Raw genomic sequence first — 23644 nt, forward strand, 5'->3', positions numbered from 1 at the left:
TTTTTTAATTTGTGTTTTTTATAATGTCTCAACTTATTCTGAGTTGTTATTGGGAATTGATATTGTGTGTCAATAATGCCTTTACTTGTAGAGGCCGTCATGACAGATTCATTTGTTGATCGTTTATTTTAATAAAACAGTTTTATGAAGATACTGCTGACCATAGTGCAGCCTGACTCTTGCCTGTTCTTCATAATATATATGTGTGTAAAGTGTATATAATTGTTTACTGACATTTATACGTGATCGTTTTACATTAACATAAATCTAATGATATTTTTGTCATTTTTCTTGATAGATGAATAAATAATAGCTTTCTTACGTTTTATTAAAAGCATTTTAGTTTCTTAAGGAATAGATAAGTTAAGTTCAATGTCTGTCACCCATTAAGTATATGCCTGTACATTTGCTTTTTTAGTTAGAGCGCATTTTAACAACGTCTTAAGTGCCTTATTGAAAGTTTCACCCCACATGATTAAGGTATTTTTTAACATGCGTTATCGATTGTTTTGGCTTGTCAGCAGTATTTTTGTTTGGCGCGTTTTTGACGATTTTCCGTTGCTCCCGCCTCGCCGTGATGACGTCAGCGCTGACGCGTTCATTCAGCGTCGAGTCTTCAGAGCTGAGGTGAGTCGTTTTCGCTTTTTCTCGTGTTTACACAACAATAAAACACACTTTACAGTTTATTAAAGCGACAATCTGCGACTAGTTTCTGCATTGAGTTCACCTCTATCTGTGTGTCTGCCGACCAAAACAATACAGCAGGCGGAGAGCAGCTCTGAGAGGACAATATGAGTGAATGTGTTTGGGTTTTACAGTGTTTGTATTTGTAATATCGTCAAGTATGATCTGTGAAGGGAAATAATGGGGCAGATATAATAAGTTTCATCCAGAATATATCAAATAAATAGTTAGTGGTGCACTTAATTTTCCAATGGTTGTCTGATTTTCCAGTTTTTGTTTTCAGTTCAGTTCATCTTTGTTTCTACAGCGCTTTCACAATGTAGATAATATCAAAGCAGCTTTACATAGACGTTTTAGTCAATTAAAACTGCTTCAGTCCAGTTATGTTGTTAAACCATACATATACATGTGAGTGCTAGCAATCTAATTGCTTTATTGGTATAAATACTTAACTATATTTTGATATGAAAGCAATTTTTTTATTTTATTAGTTACAATAATAAAGAGTTTATCCTGCAAACAGTAAAGAATGAGCTTTTCTGCTGCCTAACCTAGTCTATAGTCAATATTCAGATGTACTTATTCAAGGTGATTTTTATTGGCGTCACCTGACTTGAGCAAATCACATATTGTATCCCAAGATATAACATCATGTTCATTTCCTCAATCAGTGTAAATGAATCAGATTTCTCTGTTTGTTCTCCTGAAGCTCTGCCGCCACCAGTGAAAGACAAAGACAGAGTTTATTGAAGGACAGTGTGAAGATGAGTGATCCAGAACCCTGCAGAATTAAACAGGAAGAGACTGAAGAACTAATAGGTTTGTGTTTATTCATTACTCTTTAATAATGAGGCTGAACAACAGTGAGGTTGTTAATCTGACAGTCGTCTTCGCTGCTGTATTGATCATAACTGGAGAAAACTGGACACTCACTGACCGCAGTGAAACTGACCAATCTCCAGCTCTCTCTGTGAACAAGCTTGAGTTTTCTCTTTTAGTGACTAATGAGTGTTGACATGTTCACATACTGTTATTTCTCAGTGTCATGATTCCAGTTTGAAAACATGTTCAATTGAATCAGTAACTTGCACAAGACACTTCTACGCTGATCACTTGATTACAATTTGATAACCCGTCACACTGGTGTTGTTATAATATCAACTTTTTATCAGAGTATCAATATAGGAATATTTCAAACGATACGATCTGTTAGTATAAATATCGGCTTTTTAAAATATAATAATTCAGGGGGTTGAATAATTCTGACGTCTACTGTACTTACTAAAAAATACAGACGTTTTGCAGATTTAGCCACTCCACAATTCACAATTCACACTCTAGTTTGTGTCTGGCACTGACAAGCTAAAAAGGCATTGATGCTCCAACATTCCTGACCATTTTCACCAATCAAGCCTAGTAAAACAGTAAACCGATAGGTTCAAATATCAAACATATAATTTGTTTCTTCTAAGTTTTGTAGCTAAATTGTTTTAATCTTATAATGAATGGTGAAAATAAACACATCAGTAATTGTTTACTAAAACCACCTGGGTCTCATCTTTTACCATGGCCTCGCTTTTGGGTCATCCACCGGGAGGAGGCCTCGGGGAAGACCCAGGACACGCTGGAGGGACTATGGGCCTACTCACACTATGCCATCCGTACCGTGCCCAGGCCCGTGTCCCGGATCGTTTGAGAAGTGAATGCTCTGAATAGGGCTCAAGCACGGTTCACTTGGCCGGCCCTGGCCCGGTTGAAAGAGGTGTGCCTGAGTGCGGTTAACTTGGGCTTTGGCACGGTACGCTTGTGTGTGAGTGCAAAATGCGCCAAAGCCCGAAACTGAAAGCGATATGTGACTTTTAAGGGGCTGTTTCATATGGATTTATTAATCATTCTTACTGTTCAGTGAACACAAGCTGCCGTAGTTTATTAAAGACGAGAACTCCTCACTGCACGACAGCTGCGCGGCTTCAGCAGACCTCCTCATTCCTGCAGCACGAGAGCTTTATGATTGTTTATGAGGGCCAAAAGTGGTGGATCTGTTCTGCGAAATATCTGACTGCGTGTCCCCGCATCCCTAAGGACTGTTTGGTGAAATATTTGACTGCATGTCACTGCATAACAAACGACTGAAACGATATATCTAGAGAAATCTCCACTGTGCTGCTGAGTGAGAGAGCGCTTCTCACTGAACAGCACAACAGCGATGACGTAAGCGTGCCCAGGCGCGATATGGTGTGAGTGCGGGCCATCGGGGGAGACGGGAGGGGGGACAAGCGTGCTTTGGCCCGGTTCGAGGCAACTGTACCTAGTGTGAGTACGGCCTATGTCTCTCGGCTGGCCTGGGAACGTCTTGGGATCCTCCCGGAGGAGCTGGAAGAAGTGTCTGGGAAGTGGGAAGTCTGGGATTCTCTCCTAAGACTGCTGCTCCCGCAACACGGCACCGGATAAGCAGATGAAAATGATGAACTTAGAAATAAGCTAATACTTACCAAATCAACTACCCAACCACAAACACATCCATTTCTTGCTCAGTTACCTTTTTGAAAATGGCGTCTGTCAATCGTGATAATCGTGCCCGGTCTCAGTTCAAGGCAACCATGCCTAGTGAGAGTGCATCTTTAAATGTGTAAGGTCTAGAAAAGCCAAGGTGCAAACCTTTTTGAGCTCTTACACATCTCATCCAAACACAAATACTCTTATTCATGAACATTTGACTGTACGGATAAACACTAGACTCTTAAAATGTGACTTATTCACTTTTCAGATGTGATTGTGAAGGAGGAGAGCGAAGAACTGAGTGAAGATGAGGAGAAACATCATGTCAAGACTGAAACCAAAACCGAAGATAAGACTGAACAAAGTGTTTCAATGGAAGAAACAGTTGTTAAAGGTTTCACCTGCACTCAGTGTGGAAAGAGATTAAGCTCTAAATACAATCTGAAGATTCACATGAGGATCCACACTGGAGAGAAACCTTACAAGTGTTCACTCTGCGAGAAGAGATTCAACCGTTCAGGAAACCTGAGAACCCACAAGAGGATTCACACTGGAGATAAACCGTACAAGTGTTCACACTGCGACATGAGATTCAATCGTCCAGAAAACCTCAAAACACACCTGCTGCTCCACACTGGGGAGAAAACACACACATGTGATCAATGCGGCAAAACATTTTTAAGGTCTTCAGGGCTGAAGAATCATCTTCGACTTCATACAATTGAGAAGCTTTATCCGTGCTCTGAGTGTGGAAAGAGTTTTAGAACGCAGTCAAGTTTAAGAAAACATCAGAAGCTCCACACTGCTGTGAAAGAGTTTTTCTGCTTTGAGTGTGGGAAGGCTTTTACTAGAGCTAAATACTTGAGACAGCACCAGAGGGTTCACACTGGAGAGAAACCGTACAAGTGTTCACACTGCAACAAGAGATTCCGACTGTCTGGTACCCTTAAACATCACAAAATGATTCACACCGGAGAGAAACCGTACACATGTACTCAATGTGGGAAGAGTTTCACACAAACATCAAGCCTTAATGAACACAAGAAGATCCACATTGGAGAGAAAAAACACAAGTGTGATCAGTGCGGCAAAACATTTTTGAGGCCCTCAGAGCTGAGGATCCACCTTAGAGTTCACACAAACGAGAGGCTTTATTCATGTTCAGAGTGTGGGAAGAGTTTTTCACAGCAGTCACATCTAAAAGACCATCTGAAGATCCACACTGGTGTGAGAGAGTATGTCTGCTTTGACTGTGGGAAGAGTTTCATTACAAACGGAGGCTTAAAAAAACACCAGATGATCCACACTGGAGAGAAGCCGTACGTGTGTTCACACTGCAACAAAACTTTCAGACAATCAGGATTGCTGAAAACGCACGAGAGGACTCACACTGGAGAGAAACCGTACACGTGTACTCAGTGTGGGCAAAGTTTCACACGATTAGCAAACCTTAATAAACATGTGCTGAACCACACTAGAGAGACAAATCACAAATTTAAAAAGCACAAGAGAATGTACCTTCCTGAAAACTCTACTCTGTATTCACGAACGCCAGATTTCTCAGTTAAAGAGCCCCTGTTATGCATTATTAAAGGTAATTGTTTGGTTTTAGGGTCTCCAACAACAGGTTGATGTGCATTGGACCATCCCCTAGTCCCCCAAATTCAATGATCAGTCAGAGGCTTCAAATTTAGTTTAAAATGTTCAATTAGTCGAATGGATAAAGCATACAGAGGTTTGAGCTGCGAGGCTAAACTCTTTACAGCATGAATCTTATGCTCCACGGCTGCTTTCTAAGCCTTAGCAGCCAGTATTAGGGTGCTTTCACATCTTTAGTTCGCTTCATTTGGTCCGGACCAAGGGAAATAAATGATACATTGTTGCATTTTCTGCTGTCTTTGGGTCGTTTTCACACCGCACAGCTGGCTTTAGTCTGAACCTTTTGAAAATAACCAAAATGCAGTCATCTGACAAAATCCACATCTCTCATTGGCCAGATGTTGTTGAACATATTTCCTAAACTGCTTAATGATTGGTCTGAATTCACGTGCGGGAAATTGCCAATGAACTCCGGCAGGTAAACAAACCGGCAGACACAAAATTACGCTTTTGGCTATGGAGCTACAACTGTGCCGGCTGATTGTATCCCTGCTTTAGACAAACTATACATTTCGAGAATAAAGAGCGGCTGGATAATAGTGTTTAAATGCATCACTCGTCACTTCAGAAGGAGACGTGATTTAATTTAGCTAAACTGCGACATGGTCATCTTGCGGAAATATTACCATTGATCCATCAGGTAATGTCTTCACTCTCTTTTTCTCTCTGTTGGTAAAGCGCTGTCAACAAATATTTTACCTCCATATCCCATAATGCACAGCGCATCGGCCTACGGCAGCTGGATCAGTCCAAAAGGCGCAGTACTTTTTGCGGTTGGGCCTGTTTTAGTACGAATCATATTCTAACCACAAACAAACCGCTCCAGGGTTCATTTGAAAGCGTACCGAGACCACCTCTTCAAGCAGGTCTCGGTACACTTTTTTGGTGCGCACTCGACTACGATTGCTGCAATCACACCTGCCCAAACCAACCGCACCAAGAGGGAAGACGAACTCTAGTGCGATTCAATCCAACTAAATAAGGCAGGTGTGAAAGTACCCTAATCTCTCTTCGTTTGTATTTCCCCTTCATTGGCAGCTGTCCACTTACCAGTTGTCTGGCAGAACAGCTCTCAACAGGTTAGCTTGCCCAATCCTGCACAGACACATACACACAACAGCAGGGACTTTTTCAGAAGTGCTTTAGTATTAATTAAACAGAACATTCTGGTATTTTCCATCCTTTATCTATCACACTATGCGCTGGTTTAGCAGTAACCTGTGACTGAAGGAACTATGACATTAATCTTTATGCAAAAAAACGATTAACAAGTCAGCATTTTAGCAGTTCTGGTTCCCTCGTCCAAGAATCAATGATTTTTAACAGTATTTTGGTTAAATTGCTTAAATAAGGTTTGGGCAAACACAAACTCAAGAGTCGAGATACTGTCATGGTTACGGTTACACCTCTTTAAAAAAGACGGTTGCTATCCTGTAGTCCCATTAAGCAACATGTTATGTCAGACTCATCATACGTCTGGAAGCCCGCTTTTACAGCTTATGTTGGGCATTTGGAGTTGTTTGTTGGGTATATTTGTGTGTAGATAATGCCTTCACTTGTAGAGACCGTCATGACAGATTCATTTGTTGAACGTTTTTTTTTTTTAATAAAACCGTTTTCTGAAGATACTGGACCGTAGTGCAGTCTGACTCTTGCCTGTTCTTCGTAATATAAATGTGTAAGTGTGTAAAGTATGTATAATTGTTTACTGACATTTGAATGTGAATGTTTTATTTCACCATAAGTCTACTGATATTTCAATGTATTTTTTCTTCAGCTGAACACATTTAACGTTTAACTGTAGGTCATAACTGCAGTATTTACACTTCTCATGTCATTTTTATACATCACTCTACACAAATCGTCATATTGCAATTGCTTTGACTGAAGTTGTTTTGTGCATACCATCGATTTTATTATGTGTATTTGAACATGTTTTTTTATATTCAGTTATTGCCATTCTTAATTTATAACACTATATGTGACTGTATGGGCTGCTTTTCACTGTACTTCGTGACAATAAAGTATATTGTACTCTCCATACTGCACTGTTACGACTGAAGTTTATTTTATTTTTATTATTATTGCGGATTGTACTCCTTTTTATTTTGTCCCGCCTCCTTGCTGTTTTTCTGATGTCTTATAGGCTCCCACGCTGGCGTGATTCCCTGCTCTGATTGGCTGCTGGTCTACAAGGCCTGTATAAAACGGAGCTTCCGGCAGGAATCGGAGAGCTCATTTCTGCTGCGTTCGGTGTTTGGAGTGGAGCTCCTGGGTTTCCCTCACCCCTTCGGCCGACGACCAACAATAATCACCTTTGTATTGATGACCATCCTATGCTTGAATATTTATTGAGAGTTTGAGCGTGTAGGGGTGACCTGCCTATTTATTTGATTACTTTTGACTTTGTTTATATTAGGGAGTCAGGTAAGATTCTTGTATGTTTCTTTAAATAGTAATAGGTAATTTAGTGGATTTATTTTATAGATTCTTTTGTTTGTTATTTTGGCCTGTGGTCACCCTGACGAAATGCTCATTTATATAAACCCTACTTTTCTATAATAAATATCTTCATATAAACTCTCAATTGAGTGTGTGAGTTTGGTTGTCGACCAAAGGGAATCTTTTGCTTTAAGTTTTGTTTAGTTTGGGAAATCCACCACCCCAACACATTTGTTTGTTCTTTGTTTATTATGCCCTTTTTGTTTCCCCTAGACTTGGGGCGTAATATGCACCTTCATGCATTTGATCAGATTTTCCCTCTTGCCTCGTTTCTGTTTTCTATGAAAAAGAATATAGGATTTGAAATTGACATCCATAGCTAGTGGTAGTCACTCAAAGCAAGTTGTTTGCATGTGTAATTGGGGCCAGCTAGTAAGTGCTGTCCAGGTACACCTCACTCCTCTGACCTCTAAAAGTGCTTTAGCGACTGTTGTTATAGGCCATTATGTTTAGCCTCCTCGGTAGAGCAATCGACTCCCATGCGGAAAGTCGCCGGTTCGATACCAGCTCGGAGCGGGTTTGGTGGTGTAGGACTGGTGGGTTTACACATGAGTGGGACACATTTATACAAATATGATAATAATCTGTAGGCAAACTTAAATAACATACGTGCTTTTAAAACTATTACAAATGTAAAGCAAACCAACAAATAGGAAAACTATCCAAAATTATCCACTTTCCCCCACAGTCTAAAGACACAGTACAGGTGAATTGAATAAGCTAAATTGGCCATAGATATGGCCAGATGAAATCTGCGGACGTTTTTTTTGCTATTTCTGTGGTGAATTTTGGTAAAAATCTGCGGAATTATTTTGGGAGTATCATAACTAAAACCTTAATATATAAAATAAAAATTATATATTTTTAACTTTTATTTAATGTGTAAAATGCAAATACAATAAGATTCACTTTATTTGGCAAATAAAGCAAGTTTGTCATAAAATATATCAGAAAATAACACAGTACACACTTCATTGTACATAAATCAGATGAACATTTTCATATTAGTCAATAATATTACTGTGATTAATTTAAAAACTGAATAAATATAGATTTACACACATTTACTCAAGCAGATAAAATTAATGTTGGGCTAAAAATCTGCCGAATTCTGCACGCACAGATTCCGGGTGGGCCTAGTCTAAAATGCTTCCTATATACAAAAGTTTTTAAGTATTTGCATTACAATTCATATATTACAACTCTTTTATTTGTATAACGTTACATTTTCATATGAATGTTCATCGCCTGTAATTCTGTTATTTGTTAAGCTGTTAATGTTTTATCAACTTTTTCAACATGTACAAATCGTGCCTGATTAGGAGAGATAATAGATGATACGTTTGTGTTTTTATTATTATTTTTTTGCTGATATTTTTTAAATGATTTTATACTCTTACATTCGATTAAAAACTAATTTTAGTTACTTCAGGAATAGATAATTTCTGTTATGTCTGTTAGCTGTGAAGTATATGCTTATGATGATAGGTTTTTACATTTGAGTTCATTTTAACATTAAAACATTAGTTTTTTGTTTTTTTGGCACGTCAGTTGCTCCAGTTGCTCCCGCCTCACCGTGATGACGTCAGCACTGACGCGTTCATCCAGCGTCGAGTCTTCAGAGCTGAGGTGAGTCGTTGACGCTTTTTCTCGTGTTTACACAACAATAAAACACACTTTACAGTTTATTAAAGCGACAATCTGCGACTAGTTTCTGCATTGAGTTCACCTCTATCTGTGTGTACAGCAGGCAGAGAGGAGCTCTGAGAGGACAATATGAGTGAATGTGTTTGAGTTTTACTGTGTTTGTATTCGTCGAGTATGATCTGTGAAGGAAAATAATGGGGATTATACTGTGGCAGATATATTAAGTTTGATGCAGAAAACATCAAATAAATAGTTTTGTGGGATACTTAATTTTCCAACGCTTTATTTGTTGGTTTTCACGTGTTTTCCATTCATTTCAATTCATCTTTGTTTCTACAGCGCTTTCACAAGAAGAAGTTCTAGTCAATTAAAACTGCTTCAGTCCAGTTATGTTGTTAAACTATACATAGACATGTGAGTGCTAGCAATCTAATTGCTTTATTGGTATACATACTTTACATTAGTATGAATGCAAAGCAGTTTTTTTAATTAATTGCAGTAGTGTCACCTGACTGGAAATCCCATATTGTATAACAAGATATAACATCATAAAGTTTTATGTCCTCTATCAGTGCAAATGAATCAGATTTCTCTGTTTCTTCTCCTGAAGCTCTGCCACCATCAGTGAAAGACAAAGACAGAGTTTATTGAAGATGAGTAATCCAGAACCCTGCAGAATTAAACAGGAAGAGACTGAAGAACTAATAGGTTTGTGTTTATTCAATACTCTTCAATAATGGTGTCTGCCAATTGTGACAATTGTCCCCAGTCTTGGTTCAAGGCAACCATGCCTAGTGAGAGTCTTTAAATGTGTCATGCCTATAAAAGCCAAGGTGCAAAAAGGCATGGGCCGGCACAAGATTTAGACAGTATGATAAACTTGGATAAAAATATCATGATATTGTGATCACTGCTCTAAAATATGTTCTTTTTAAATGTCTGGGTTTAAAAAAACTAAAACTTTTTTTCCCCTTTGAAAACAATATAATTTATTTTTTTTAAAGATTTATGATAGTTTGGAGCAGTGAGCATGTCAGGCTAAATGATTAATTGACTTCTGCTGTCTTCAATTGTTTCAAAAACACAGATTTCTTTACAATTTAAAACGGCATCTTTGGATATTTTTACTGCTGGAGATACTGTTCTTACACATACCTTAAGCCGCCTTTCCACTGCACACGACATTAGGATGCGACTGTCGGAATACGCCCCCTTGTGGCAGCTGTACAGTATTTTCAGTGTTGTCGTGCACCACGGGGGAGAAGCTGATTGAAGCTGGTGTCCGAAATAAAGGAGTGCAAAACCAAGAGCCTTTATTCTCTGTGCGTTTACATGGTTGAATGAATACTGGAAACTCATAGACCGCATTAAAAGACAACATTAAAAATATATATTTTTATTACTTTCTTACTTACATTTATGAACAGAAAAGTTTTTTTTTAATATAGACTTTTTATAATTAAAAAATAACCAAATAAATTCCTATTTCACATCTCTCGCGCACAGACCTGCTTGTACAACACTGGAATACATCATATCTAGTCGGCAGGTCGCATATGGTCTAGTTGCAGGAGTTCAAATATTTCAACGGATCCGCAACTCAATTCGGATCCGAATTTTCCACATACGGAGATGATCGGAACTCAACGCAACTCCCGGACTGCTCTCCATTGGAAATGAATGACTTCCGGTCTGTCGTTTGTCATGTGCAGTGAAAAGGAGGCTTTAGAAACGGTGTTACAGAAAATTTTGGTGGTTGTAAAACCTTGACTTTTCCAAACCACGGTATACCTTAAAAACGGTTATCGTCGCACATCTAGGTGCAAACCTATTTGACCACTTACACATCTCGGTTAAACATATTAATGCTCTTATTAATGATCATTTGACTGTACGGATAAAAAACTTAACTCTTAACATGTGACTTATTAATTTTCAGATGTGAAGGTGAAGGAGGAGAGTGAAGAACTGAGTGAAGATGAGAAGAAACATCATGTCAAGAGGGAAGAAGAAACTCAATCAGAGACTGAAGATAGTATTTCGGTGGAAAGAACAGCTGTGAAATGTTTCACCTGCACTCAGTGTGGAAAGAGTTTAACCTCTAAATATGATCTCAATCGTCACATGAGGATCCACACTGGAGAAAAACCCTTCAAGTGTTCACACTGCGACAAGAGATTCAATCATTTAGGAAACCTGAATGCACATCTGCTGATCCACACAGGAGAGAAAACACACAGATGTGATCAGTGCGGCAAAACATTTTTGAGGCCTTCAGAGCTGAGGAGCCATCTCAGAGTTCATACAAACGAGAGGCCTTATCCGTGCTCTGAGTGTGGGAAGAGTTTTAGAAATTGGTCAAATTTAAACACACATCAGAAGATCCACACTGGCGTAAAAGAGTTTGTGTGCTCTGAGTGTAAGAAGACCTTTACTACATCTCATCTATTGAAACGGCACCAGAGGATTCACACCGGAGAGAAACCGTACAAGTGTTCGCACTGCGACAAGAGATTCAGACTGACTGGTACTCTAAAAAATCACAAAATGACTCACAGTGGAAATAAACCACACAAATGTGCTCAGTGCGACAAAACATTTTTGAGGCCTTCAGAGCTGACGAACCACTTTCGACTTCACACAAACGAGAGGCCGTATTCATGCTCTGAGTGTGGAAAGAGTTTTAAACTGCTGTCACATTTAAAAAGCCATCAGAAGATCCACACTGGTGTGAGGGACTTTGTGTGTTCTGAGTGTGGGAAGACTTTTATTCAAGCTGGAGACTTGAGACGACACCAGAGGACCCACACTGGAGAGAAACCGTACAAGTGTTCACACTGCGACAGAACATTCAGAGTTTCAGGACACCTGAAAATACATGAGAGAGATCACACCGGGGAGAAACCGTACACTTGTACTCAGTGTGGGAAAGGTTTCACTCAATTATCAACCCTTAATAAACACGTGCTGATCCACACTAGAGAGAAAAACCACAAATAAAACAATCAAAAAAACATTTTTGAGGCCTTCAGAGCTGAAGAAACATCTTAGGGTGCTTTCACACCTGTGAATCTATTCAGTAGTTCTGAAACAGAGATTAAAATTGTTACATTGTTGCTCTTTGCTCCTGGAGCGGTTCGCTTTCACACTGCAAAGTTTCTAATCGGACCAAAAGAGCTAAAACAAGTCACGTGCGGGGAAACTCTCCTCACATTGGTCAGAGTGTCAGGGTTTATTTTGCAGTGTCCCGCTCAGCTGTCAGGAGAGGTGGTGGTTTGGTGGTGATTGACAGGGTGCGCGCGCGACGTGTCTGAGGAGAGACGCGGTGGGGAGGGGTGAGAAGGGTGCGCGACAATGCCTATTTGAGGACCGGGAGGGATCACTCGTTTACGGGCATCCGGAGACTCGCGAAACTTCCCGCCATACTCATAATTCTCTCTTCATATAGCCGTAAGCCTATTACATATCCATAAAACACTGTGATATAACCGCGCTTGAATCGGATCGCTTTCTCACTGCAATCGAACCGCTCCAGGGTTCGTTTCAATCGAGCCTAGACCACCTCATTCAAGCGATCTCGGAGCGATTACTTTGGCGCGGAACAGAGCGCGATTGCCCTGTTCACATATGCCAAACGAACCGCGCTAACTGGGCAAACCAGATACGTTCTGAAACAAAAGTGTAGGTGTGAAAGCACCCTTAGAGTTCATACAAAGGAAAAGCTTCATTTGTGTGCTTTAACAGAGAGTTTTACACATCAGGTCCTGCTTTTATTGACTCAAGAAGACTTGTTTTTATGAAATTAACTCTCTTAGGACATTTTTAGCGAAGTGACATCAGCTTTATTTATTTATTTTTACGTTTTTGTCATGTATGAACACTAAACATCTTATTTAATCAACATATTCATTTGTTTGTTGATTTTTTAATTGTATATTTCAAGAGTTCGCACTTAGCTCACGATTTATACGTAGCTTGTTTGGCGTGCTGTCATGGGAGAGAGCCCTGAGCTCAAGGGATCCTCGAGCCAAGGGCTTCCCCCCCTTCGCAGGGTGAGGGGAGATTGAGCCAGGTTGATCTCAAAATTCCCTGCTACTTAAGCAAAGGCGAACTTCTTGAGAGCAAAGGCTGATTTATACTTCTGCGTCAAACGCCGGCGTATGCTACTGCGCTGACGCATAGCCCTTCGCCATGGCCGTCGGCGTCACTGACGTGCACCTCTCAAAAAATGTAACTACACGTCACAAAAACACGTAGCGCAAGCTCTGTGATTGGTCGGCTTGGTAGCGCTGACGAGTCTGGGCGGGACAGAGAGCTGTGCGATTGGTGCGAGCCTGATGGAGCGATTGTTTACAAGTGTGGAGTCCCGTGAGGGAGCTCCGGATGGAAAGTTTTGTTTTGTGTTTACCTCATAGTTAAAGTTGTTGCACGTCCGCCGGTTCCTGCCTCAAAATGAGCGAGTTTGAGTCACTTGTACATCCAGGAAGTGTTCAGGAAAAGCAAAACACCAGCGAAGAAAGTCGACACAGAGGAACATTTACACCTCACTGCCAACTAGCGTTACGGAAGTGTTAATGTAGACCAACAGAGACAGCGCGCAGAAGTATAAATGCACAGCTGCGCGCGTTGCCTGCGCCGTGAGTTATGCCGGTCACTTGACGCAGAAGTATAAACCAGGCTTATGACAATAGAAAAAAGATTTAGGATTACTTTTATCTATAATATAGAGCACATTTGGATGGTGGGAGGAACCCGGGGGAAACCCACATGGACACAGGAGAACATGCAAACTACGTACAGAAATACCAGATGGTCCAACGAGGACCCAACACCATTGGTATTCTTGCTGTGGGCAACTGTGCTGCCCATTCTGGATAAAGGTGGAAGAAGGGGTGAAGGGGGGTTTCCTCCAGACAAAAATAGTTGTAGAAAGGAAATGAGGATCTATATAGTGACTTGGGATCCTTTGATTGGAGGATCATGATTAGCTAATGTGGAACAGCTGGGTCAATCATGAGCACATGCTCTCGAAATTTAAACTTCACTTATTATTGAATTGTTCCTGTCATTGGTTGCTGACATGGCATTAAATACAAAATACATTACATTATCTACATATGGGGTGTCCAAACTCGGTCCTGGAGGGCCGGTGTCCTGTATAGTTTAGCTCTAACCTCCTTCAACACACCTGACTGGAAGTTTCTAGTATACCTGGAAAGGGCTTGATTAGCTGGTTCAAGTGTGTTTAAATGGGGTTGGAACTAAAATATGCAGGACACCGGCCCTCCAGGATCGAGTCTGGGCACCCCCTGATCTACATTTTTGAAATTTACCTTCCTGAAAACTCTACATCAGGGGTCACCATTCTCTGTCCTGAAGGGCCGGTGTCCCTGCAGGGTTTAGCTCCAACCTCCTCAACACACCTGACTGGATGTTTCAAGTATACCTAGTAAGACCTTGATTAGCTTGTTCAGGTGTGTTTGATTAGGGTTGGAGCTAAAATCTGCAGGACACCGTCCCATCAGGAACAAGTTTGGTGACCACTGCTCTACATTCACAAACACCTGATGTCAGAGTTAAACAGCCCAGTAACTGGTAACCCAGTCAATATAGTATGATCATTTTTTATCATCGTCTACAATATGTACCTGATCAGGAATGAAAAGCTGTACACTTTCAATTATAGATGATATACAATATGTTTGCTGTTTTTAAAAATAATTGTATTATTAATTAATTTTTTTTTCGGCTTAGTCCATTTATTAATCAGGGGTTGCCACAGCGGAATGAACTGTCTACTTATTCATCATATGTTTTACGCAGCGGATGCCCTTCCAGCTGCAACCCAGCACTGGGAAACAATTTTACTAATCCTTAAATTTTATTAAAAACTCATTTTTGTAACTTCAGGAACAGATCAGTTTAGGCATGTCTGTTAGCCATTAAGTAGGCTTATTACATGTGTTGAGGGAATTTTAACGTTTTAAGTACCTAAATAAACGTTTTTCTTCATACATGATTGATAAAAATGCTTTTGTCTACATTAGCGTCTGTTTAATCTTTCAGCTGTGTTTTAATTAGCGCGTTTTTTAACGATCCTTTTTATTTATTTGTTGGTTATTTTGCTTTTATTGATCCTCCGTTGCTCCCGCCTCGCCGTGATGACGTCAGCGCTGACGCGTTCATTCAGCGTCGAGTCTTCAGAGCTGAGGTGAGTCGTTTTCGCTTTTTCTCGTGTTTACACAACAATAAAACACACTTTACAGTTTATTAAAGCGACAATCTGCGACTAGTTTCTGCATTGAGTTCACCTCTATCTGTGTGTCTGCTGACCAAAACAATACAGCAGGCAAAGAGCAGCTCTGAGAGGACAAAATCAGCTCAGTGTTTGGGTTTTACTGTGTTTGTGTTCGTAATATCGTCAAGTATGATCCGTGAAGGGAAATAATGAGGATTAAACTGTGTCAGATATAATACGTTTGATGCAGAAAACATAAAATAAATAGTTTGTGGTCATTTTAATCTTAATTTTTCAACGTTTTTTGTGTGATTTCCCATATGTTTTCCATTAATTTCAATTAATCTTTCAACAATGTAGATAGTGTCAAAACAGCTTAACATAGAAGTTCTAGTAAATTAAAACTGCTTAAGTCCATTTATGTTGTTAAACTGTACATAGACATGAGTGCTAGCACTCGTAATTGCTTTATTGGTATAAATACCAATACTATATATTACTGTTAATTGAAAAATAATAGTGTCACCTGACTTATGCTCTTAAGGCCCAAGATGTTTTTTACATGCATTATTTATATATATATATATATATATATATATATATATATATATATATATATATATATATATATATATATATATATATATATATATAGGCTTATTGGAACCTTATTAGAATACAAATCTAAGTATCATCTTTTAATATGATGTACTTTTAGAAATAATAGAAAGAAAGAAAGAAAAAATGATGTCCATATATGTGAACTTGTGTTCCCAATTTCCCCCAAAAAATTGTATGCATATTTAACATAGATTTTTTTTACTTGCTTTGACTATTAGAGAGTAAAAACAAAAAAAAAATTCTCCATTTTGGACAGTTAAAAGTAGTGTTTGGGACTTTTCATATGCTGCAAAACAGTTATAAGATGACACTGTATGTCTGTAACAAAATATAAACATTCAAAGTATTTTAAACAGCCACTTAAGAGCTGAAATGGGCTGTGGACACTCAAGCCCTAGGAGGTTAAGGAAATTACATAATCTACTCTAATCTTCATACTCTGTTTATTCTCCTGAAGCTCTGCCGCCATCAGTTAAAGACAAAGACAGGGTTTATTGAAGGACAGTGAGAAGATGAGTGATCCAGAACCCTGCAGAATTAAACAGGAAGAGACTGAAGAAATAATAGGTTTGTGTTTATTCATTACTCTTCAATAAACAGGCTGAAGAACAGTGAAGTTGTTAATATGACATTCGTTTTTGCTGCTGCATAACAGGACAAAATTGGACTCTTACTGAGCACCTATATATATATATATATATATATATATATATATATATATATATATATATATATATATATATATATAATGTTATTTTATTTTATTTTACAGTATTTTTTACTGGTATCTTTGTTTCCTGGCAGTTTAGACATGACTGATATTTATTCTCTCTAGACACAGTTATGACTGATTTTTTTTCCTCACGCAACAAACATTTTAAAAAAGCTCTAAAAATCTTAAATATAATGACATTTTAAGCTGTTTAACTGATCGCATTAATCAGTGAATCATTCAGTTGTCAGTATCAGTAGTTAGCAAAAAGGTCGTCTTGAGTGCAGTTTAGCCAATTATATTTCAGCACTCCGGGTCACCATGGTGGAAAACAGCATATTTGATTCATTCAGTCAGGAAGGCTCTCCTAGAAAGTGCCCGCAACCAAAAAAAGAGACCTCCCATGGACAGTAGCAGCCCCTAAATGAGACGCAGATTTAGAGTTCTACATGAGGTGGTTACTAATTAGCAAATAACAAATATTACGAAGGTAAACCTCACAACCTCACATTATTAGCATTTAACGCTGAATAAAGCACATAAGATATACCTGAGGTGATCATTCTAGTTTAGAAGTGAAGCTGTTCCTAAAGTTTCAGATGTTGGTTAGGGCAAAAACTGAAAATATTCCTTCTTTTGCGTGACGTTGCTTTAATTTTGAACATGATTTAAAGGGCCATGAAACCCCCTCGTTTCAGCAGGGTATTTTCACACCTCTACTTTGGAAAAAGTCAGAAAAGTGGGCGTGTCCAGCTCTGTTTAGGAGGGAGTGTCGGAGGAAGAAAAGTGGGAGGGTGTGGGAGTGTCTATTTGGGCACGCGCGAGTTTCAGAGTCAAAATACTCACACACAGTAGAAAGTGAGGGTGTTTAACCTACATGGACATCTGTAGTCAAATTATTTGCCAAATTATTAAATGGTGGACTTTGACCGCAGTTTGACTCTTTCATTCAGGGAATTCATTCATGCCCCTCGCGACACACGAGATATTTGATTCGAGGAACTGCTCTAAGCGTGTATTTTTCAAGCAATGTTTGATACCGCATGGAGAATGAGAGAAAAAAAACCCTCCACATTTCCCAGAAACTTAGATGCACACGGCAGGTAGCGTCAGAAAGCTGCGTGTGTTATTCCGGTCACTAAATGCGGTGAAAACCCTACACGAGGTTAAAGTTTGGTTGTGGTGCTAACGTGTTTACACTCTTTGCAATAGTTTGTTAGATTCGAACAAACTGAATAAACAAAGAGCACTGGTCACTCACTTACCAAATCTGTAGCGACAGGACAATCAACAGCAACTAGAGCCGCGTCTTTATGAAGAGAATACTACAAGCGAATCCGGATCTCAGCGTTTGCAGATGAGAACAGCTCTCAGGTAAACAATAATCCTCCTTAGACACGTAAGTTATTGTTGTCGAGCGTCGCGTACACTGTTAATCCACACGTGAGTCTGAGCTCTCACAGAGAGAAAATGAAAACAAAACTTCACTGCAGCAAACTATAAAAGCAACACTTCACGCTTGTTTTGCCAACACAACATGGCGTCTCTGTCCTGAAAACACGGTGATAGTAATGAATATTAATGAAGTTGCACAATAGAGCGCGCTGATTGGTTTGAACCAAGCCTTACTCATGCATTAATGCAGCACACTGTAAGACGTAATAAGACACACTCTGGCACAGACGTCCAGTCTGCACGCTGGAATACACGCTATTATGTCATGACCGTGACGCAGCTTCAAAAATTCGTTTCAAACCGGAAGTACGAATTTGCTTGAAATAACGCAAAAACAACCAATTTACACTTTTTAGTGAAATATAGGTGTCCTAATAGTGTTTTTAGCAGTGTGGGACACATATACGACTGTCAACAGCTCAAAAAATGTGTTTTGGTGTTTCGTGACCCTTTAAATTAGCCTTTGGGCTCGATAATTGTGCACGCTCCTGTTGATGCAGGATGCACTTGAGTTTGTTTTGATCCAAGAGTGCAATGTCTAGTTCACCCACTGGGGGTCATACTTTCATACTGCACCTTTATGCTAATTCCCTTTTGAGCAAATGTAAAGTTAACTCCCTGCTAGGGATGCAACGATTAACTGATTTCACTATACGCTTATTTCACGCGGCCGCCATTTTACAGAATCAAAGCGAGGCTGCGGTGGGAAGAAACCCGGAAGTATAGGTTCAGCACTGTAAACATTGCAGTAACATGCCGTGTACTATAAACCTCCAGCTGCTGCAGAGATTTCAAAATGCAGAAATGGTGTAACCATCACTTTAATATTATTCAGTAAGTTTATTTTAAACAATTAAAAGCAATTTAGCATCAAACAAGATCACAATCTCAGTGATAAGCTTAAGTGTCCTCCTAGGCTTCAGCTCATGACACTAGTGAAACACTGTGAGGACGCTTTCCTGCTTCAGTCTATGTAACCCGGTGAGTGATAAAACACTGCAGTCCTCTGCTGCACACCCTCGTGTTGTATATAATAGTGTTGTCCCGGTACTTAAGTTTTAAACCCGGCTGTTTCCCGCTAACATTGAAGCGCTGCTGAGCGCGGATGACTCGACTGATCTTCACGGCATCGCGCTTCAGTCTCCGTGTATCTGTGTTTAGTTTGCGCTCAGTTTACCGCTCTTCACCCAGTGCAAGCACAGATACACGGACTGGAGTGCGAAGCAGCCGTCAAGATCAGTCGAGTCATCCAGCAGATCGCTTGGCTCATCTGTGTTTGTGCCAAGTGTGCCGCAACCCTGTGTTTGAGTGAAGATCTCAGCCGTTAGATCGCCCTCTGGGGGCTGGCTGCAGTACAAGTCATAAAGCCCGCCTCCTCCGTGTTAATGAAGGAGACTTGAGCCCAAATAAAAAAAAATATTACACTTGCAATAAAATGTCCTGAAAGATGGTTCTGGTGGATTAAGGCACTGGTTATTGTGCTGAAATAGGTGCAGATCTTCATTTTTGTAAACAGTTTGTTTTTAGCAGTAATTTAATGCTGGGCGTGTCATCGTGATTGACAGCTGTGATTGACAGTTTCTCAAAGCAGCGCGTCTGAGCTTCGGCAGGAGACTGAAGTGTTATTATTGGATTTCTGTGTTATTTTACCATGACAAAATGAGTTCAGCAGTAAACTACAGTTTCTGACATACATGATCCTGGTGGAACACTGTTTATTCGCTAAGGTCAGGGCTTTTTTCGGGCTTTATTAGTTTGCTGATACACGCCTAACCAACCAGGTAGCAAAACACACTCTGGCCAGTTCCGGCTAGATTCTCGATTGCCGGAGACTTACCCCTCAGAGCTCAGACTGACTACCTCTGCTGCACCTACTCCGGATGCCTGGACTCACTACCCGATTCCAGCCCGAGCAGGCGCTGCCGCATGCGAGCCGGAATCAGCCCGCGACTCCACGAGTATGTTATGCGCTGCGGTCCGGAGCTGGCGCGATTGAATATATAAAACCCTCATATTTGTTAACGTTATTACATCCATTTGTGTTGATATGACAGCAAACGCATGCTGAGCAGTTCGGGGGGCGTGGTTGATTTTACATAAAGCGTTTGGTTGGAAGCTCGACTCCGCTCATTTTCGCGGCTCCTCCTCTGGCTCCATCAGACAGTCCTTCTGCGCATGTCAAAGCTCCAATTTCAGCAGTCTTTTGCGACAGTTTGTGCCCGTCAAGCAGGCGTTTTGCCCTCAAGGCGTTCAATGGGAAAAGGGGCTGTCGCGTCGTCCATATTTTTTACAGTCATTGGTTTGTGCTCAGTATACAGCGGTGGGTGAACTGATGACCTTCTCGGCCAATCACAAGCATTTCTGTTGAACACGTGAACACAATAGCAAATCAGCGCTGTTTCAAGAAAGCCATCAACAGTGCCTTAAATGTTAGCGCGAAGTTGCCGGTCTTCTAATTCAGTATCGTGACAAGTCTAATATAGTGAAAGATTCAGTTTATTAACTCAAGTTTGATGAATAGCATCTAAAACGTGTGTTTGGGAAAGAAAACGTTAGCTAACTAGTGCCATTTCCCTTAACTTAGCTAAAAATGAGCTCTGATATCCCTTTTTATATTCAGCATTCATTCAGATTGGACCTTCGGGTCACCCGGAAGGCGGAGATATTATAAATTTGTGTCACTTTCTCTTCGCTGATAAGATATACAGCCAGTTACACAACATTCCTATGTAACTCTCAATGATACTTCCGGGTTTCTTCCCACCGCAGCCTCGATTTCGCTTTTGAAAATGGCGGCCGCGTGAAATCAGTCTATTAACCACAATTTAATTCGTCATGGTTACTTAATCGTAAAGGCTTCTCAATGCTGCGTTTCTGTTGCTATTAAACAAAGTTATACCACCTTCTGAGCTTATAGCTACAGCAAGGCTAACACGCACACACACTGGATTAACTATAGCTTTATTAAAAATTAAAGCCAAGGTGCAAACATATTTCACCACTTACTCCAATGCTCTCATTCCTGATCACTTGACTGTGTGGATAAAAAACTAAACTATTAATATGTGACTTATTCATTTTCAGAAGTGGTGGTGAAGGAGGAGAGCGAAGATCTGAGTGAAGATGAGGAGAAACATCATGTCCAAAGTGAAAGTGAAACTCAGTTGGAGATTGAAAATAGTTTTTCAGTGAAAACAGCATCCAGGAATGGTTTCACCTGCACTCAGTGTGGAAAGAGTTTCAGTCAGAAATGTGATCTCAATCGTCATATGAAGATCCACACTGGAGAGAAAACACACAAGTGTGATCAGTGCAGTAAAACATTTTTGAGGGCTTCAGGGCTGAAGATCCATCTTAGAGTTCATTCAAATGAGAAGCCCTATTTATGTTCTGAGTGTGGGAAGGGTTTTACACAGCAGTCAAATTTAACAGCACATCAGAAGATCCACACTGGCGTGAGAGAGTTTGTCTGCTTTAAGTGTGAGAAGGGTTTTATTACAGCTCATCATTTAAAACAGCACATGAGGATTCACACTGGAGAGAAACCGTACAAGTGTTCACTCTGCGACAAGAGATTCAAGCGGTTACAAATATTGAAAACACACGAGATGATTCACACTGGAGAGAAACCGTACAAGTGTACTCAATGTGGGAAGAGTTTCAGACAGTTTTCAAACTTTAATGAACACACGCAGCGACACACTGGAGAGAAAAATCACAAGTGTGATCAGTGCAGCAAAACATTTCTGAGGCCTTCAGAGCTGAAGATCCATCTCAGATTTCATACAAACGAGAAGCTTTATTCCTGTTCGGAGTGTGGAAAATGTTTTACACAGCAGTCAAGTTTAAATGCACATCAGAAGATCCACACTGGCGTGAGAGAGTTTGTGTGCTTTAAGTGTGGGAAGAGTTTTATTACAGCTGGGGACTTGAGACGACACCAGCTGATTCACACTGAAGAGAAGCCGTACAAGTGTTCACACTGCGACAAGACGTTCAGAGATTCAGGATACCTAAAAAAACACGAGAGGATTCACACCGGAGAGAAACCGTTCACATGTACTCAGTGTGGGATGAGTTTTGGACAATCATCAAACCTTAAGAAACACGCGCTGATCCACACTGGAGAGAAAACACACAAATTAAACAAAAAGAAAAACAATTTTGAGGGCTGCAGAGCTGAAGAAACATCTGAGAGTTCATACAAAGGGGCTTTAACAGAGAGTTATAATTTCCCTACCTGAAAACTCAACTTTATATTCACAAGCACCAGATTTCACAGTTAAAGTGCCCTTATTATGCATTATCAAAGCTCCTGTTTTGGTTTTGGGGTCTCCAACAACAGGCCGATGCTCATGCAAGTTTAAAGAACACTTTGTCTTATAGTATGTTTTGTTACCTAATGATCCCGATGACTCTCATGTGATTTGTTCAGTGGTTCATTATTACCAAACCCTTCCTTTGTGTGATGCTAATCTGGAGTGATTGGTTTGATGACCCAGTCTGTTGTGATTGGTCGACTGTGTTCAGTGTGAGACTGATAGGAAACGCCCACCACAGCTTATCAACAGTGTTGAAGCAACAAGCACCCAGTGTTGTTCTTGACAGCCGTTTTAACGTTTAATTTAAGCTAAAATTTCTACCACCTAAAAGTCTACCATTTTAATTCAACTTTTAAAGCACGTTTTAATTAAAATGTTGACATATTGTTTGTTTGTTTTTTATCTGTAAGCACAATACAGTGTTATTGTTCAAACTATTTATAACGTTTAAAGTGGCTAAAAATAATGAATATTCTTAACAATAGGAATTAATCTGCCTTGTTTTTGAACTGTACAGAGCTGTAGCTGCTTAATTAGGCCTACTATGCTACTGTATTTCAATACTGTTACTTATGGTAGTGCTTGGAGAGACCATTTTTTCTGAGGTGTTACTTGATGACAAAGTTTGAGAACCACTGGACAAGCCTATTCTATTTATTAAATAATGAAATATATAACTAATTTCCTTTATTTCCCATTAGACCATCCACTTTATTCTGTTTTACAGTTTTATTATGTATATATGCTTTTTAAAAAATAATAAAATTCGTTTAAATATTTTAGCACATCGAAATTAATTAAATTACCTGTCTTTTGATTAAAAAACTTTATGCAAAGGATCAGGAATTAATCGCGCGGTTAAAAAAAGCAATCATCCAACACATGCATCGCTCTCATGCCATGTTTTCGAGGATAAATTCGCTTCTGGGTGCTGCTTTGAATAGAATAAAATGACTAAAAAGCACATTAAAGATTTAACACATAAACTAAAAGATTTGCAAAGGTGTATCTTATGGAAAAACACCAGTTGACAGACTTTGCTTTCGGTTTTAAAATAATCAAGCCGATTTAAAAAATCTAATTTGCAGGGGAAAAATGACAGGAATTTTGCAAAAGAAGAAGATCAGGGCTGTTTCATTCTACTTTAATATATCTTTTGACTTCAATACAAAAATACAAAAACTAAAATTTTGAATGGTGTAATAACATTGAATGACGAAAGAGCCATGATATCTCCAATGCTAAATTAGCCAGTGTTTCAGTTTTATTTTGCATATACAGTTTAAGGCCCCTGTTTATTTTTTT

General features: G+C 39.6%; 1 protein-coding gene across 1 annotated transcript; it reads left to right on the forward strand.

Moving 5' to 3' along the window:
• Window positions 1–571: 571 nt before the first annotated feature.
• On the forward strand, window positions 572–22724 carry LOC100148332 (uncharacterized). The gene is given in 12 exon segments (XM_017353374.4): window positions 572–627; window positions 1394–1503; window positions 3452–4813; window positions 6989–7161; window positions 9245–9405; window positions 9602–9699; window positions 10931–11987; window positions 11989–12057; window positions 12736–12752; window positions 15073–15202; window positions 16308–16417; window positions 21102–22724. Coding segments are annotated over 12 exon segments (4497 nt in total). The 5' UTR covers window positions 572–577; the 3' UTR covers window positions 22262–22724.
• Window positions 22725–23644: the final 920 nt, after the last annotated feature.

Source organism: Danio rerio, chromosome 22 (genome assembly GCF_049306965.1).
Source record: "Danio rerio strain Tuebingen ecotype United States chromosome 22, GRCz12tu, whole genome shotgun sequence".
NCBI classification, from domain to species: domain Eukaryota; kingdom Metazoa; phylum Chordata; class Actinopteri; order Cypriniformes; family Danionidae; genus Danio; species Danio rerio.